The following is a 2268-nucleotide window of genomic DNA, read 5'->3' as shown; positions in this document are numbered from 1 at the left end:
CACCTTAACCTTGGAACATATAAATATGTTACCTTGTGTGGCAAAGGAAGCTTTGCAGATGTGATTAAGATTGAAGAGGTTACCAAGACCAAAATTATCCTGGAATTTCCAGTTGGGCTCAATCTAATCACAGGAGTCCTTAAAACAAGCAAAAAGTAGAATAGATCAGGATGCACTCAGAGAGACTCAGCCCTTTCTGGCTTTGAAGATGAAGGAAGGAGGGCACAAGCCAGGGTATGCAGGCAGTTTCTAGAATCTGGGAACAGTCCTTAGCTGACAACCAGCAAGGAAATGGAATCTCAGTCTTTTACATATGCGAAGAACTGAATTCTGCCAACAACCTGAATGAGCCTCCAGAAAGGAAGCCCTGCCAACATCCTTGATTTTAGCCCAGTGAGATGCATACCAGATTTCTTACCTATAGAATTGTACAATAATATATTTGTGTTGTCTTAAGTTGCTCTATTTGTAGAAATCTGCTATGGCAGCAGTAGAAAACTAATATAGCACTGGACTAAACTCTTACGAGAGAACAATAATCAAGATATTTTCTTAATTATAGTCTCTTCTTCAAGGACTTCTTGAAGACTGCACAACAGTTGGTCAGGAAAACAGATGTATGGACAAATAATGCCACTACAGTGTAATTAAACCTACAATAGAAATATATGAGTTTTATACTTCAAAAATAGTGATGGAATTAAGGAAAAGTCAACTCTATTCAGAGTAGGACCAGGGAAACTTTCAGAGAAGAGGAAATTTTAATATGGATTTTTAAATGATAAATACTAGTTTTCTTTTTTTTTTTTCCACAGGCAGGTGAAACAATTTTATTTCACAGTTGTCTTTAAAACCACAAAGACACTATGTTCTTCATATAAAAACATCAGTACAGATACCTATACTTTCCAGAAAATGATTATATAGACCCTCTCAAAGAAAAATGCACACCATTATATGGTTTCAGACAAGTTGCTAGGGAAAAACACATCTGGACTGATTCCTACGTACAGATTATTGTCATCAGTACATGTTCCTGCATTCTTACAGATTTGATAATAAACATACAGACTGGCTTGTAACTTAATGTTCCATCGGTTCATCAGCCTTTTCTGCAGGTTCGTCAGCAGGCTGAGCAGGCTGTGCCTTTCTCTGTGGTCTTTCTTCAAGACCTTCCAGGAATGGAGATACATCATCATCATCATAAATCGTAAACTCCAAGTCTTTACCAACAATTCCAATGGAAACATTCTTTGTAGTTAGGTCCTGTTCTGCAGGAAGCGTCTCTCGTAAGGCACGCAGACCATGTTTAACCAGTTCATTCAAACTGCACTCCATAAACCCAGACATATGTCTCTCCAAGTAAGTACGAGCTGATTGAGAACGGGCTCCAATGGACATGGCTCTACAGTCAAAATAGTTGGCAGATGGACAGGTTTGGAAAATGTGAGGGCCCATATCATCATAACCAGCAATAAGCAGCCCAACACCATATGGTCTCCGGCCATATCGTTGTGTTGCTATCTGGGTCTTGCTTCCAATTAGAGATACAAGACGAGACACAGGAAGAGGTCTGTCAAATACAAATCTGGAATCCAAACACTCTTGGCGCATAAAATTACATAACAGTCTAGCATCAGCAGTAAGTCCCGCAATTGAGATACCAATATGGTTGTCAACATGGAGAATTTTTTTCTGATGAGCTGCAAGCTCTGACTGTGCTCTCTTCAATGCAACCCACACTGCATGGGTTTTTGATTTCAGACCAACTGTGGCTGAACCTTGCTTGACAGCTTCCATTGCATACTCAACTTGCTGAATCCTGCCCTGAGGGCTCCAAACAGTGACATCATTGTCATACTGGTTGCGAAACATGGTTCCGGCGCGGGTCTGGCTGCGGCCTCCTGCAGAGGTGCGGGTTCAGGAAAGTTCGATAAATACTAGTTTTCTAATTGGACGGATGGATAAAAGATGCAGCACCAGTTGGTAAAATGTTGGACTAAGAAGGGGTGCAGTTAGAGATGGGGTAAATAAATGGGTGTCACAGGGACTTCTTTATCACACAAAATGTTTTTGAATAAATAAGGTGGAAGGATTTGCATTTTAGAAATTATGATCTAGCCTCGGTGTACAGAATAGAGAAGAGGCAAGACTGTATGCAGGGAGTCTGCTACGATAGTCTGAGCAAGAAAGGATGAAGTATCTGCCATTTCCCAGAACTTTTATTATGTGTCAGCAACTATACTGACACTTTATATATATGTGTGT

At 40.2% G+C, this 2268-nt stretch overlaps 1 protein-coding gene across 1 annotated transcript; it reads right to left on the bottom strand.

Annotated features, from left to right (window-relative positions):
* Positions 1–814: 814 nt before the first annotated feature.
* LOC118025623 (proteasome subunit alpha type-1-like) lies at positions 815–1925 on the bottom strand. Its single transcript, XM_035028154.1, has one exon. It carries the CDS (start codon positions 1873–1875, stop codon positions 1084–1086), a length of 792 nt encoding a protein of 263 aa, XP_034884045.1. The 5' UTR covers positions 1876–1925; the 3' UTR covers positions 815–1083.
* Positions 1926–2268: the final 343 nt, after the last annotated feature.

This window comes from Mirounga leonina, unplaced genomic scaffold (assembly GCF_011800145.1).
Source record: "Mirounga leonina isolate KUSES-001 unplaced genomic scaffold, KU_Mleo_1.0 Mir_201, whole genome shotgun sequence".
NCBI lineage: Eukaryota > Metazoa > Chordata > Mammalia > Carnivora > Phocidae > Mirounga > Mirounga leonina.
The sequence above is the reverse complement of the archived record's forward strand: the minus strand, read 5'-3'. Positions and strand labels throughout refer to the sequence as shown.

What these genes read in the sequence shown, in the direction of transcription:
- LOC118025623 (XM_035028154.1), bottom strand. Translation starts at nt 1,875, where the DNA reads ATGTTTCGCAACCAGTATGACAATGATGTCACTGTTTGGAGCCCTCAG.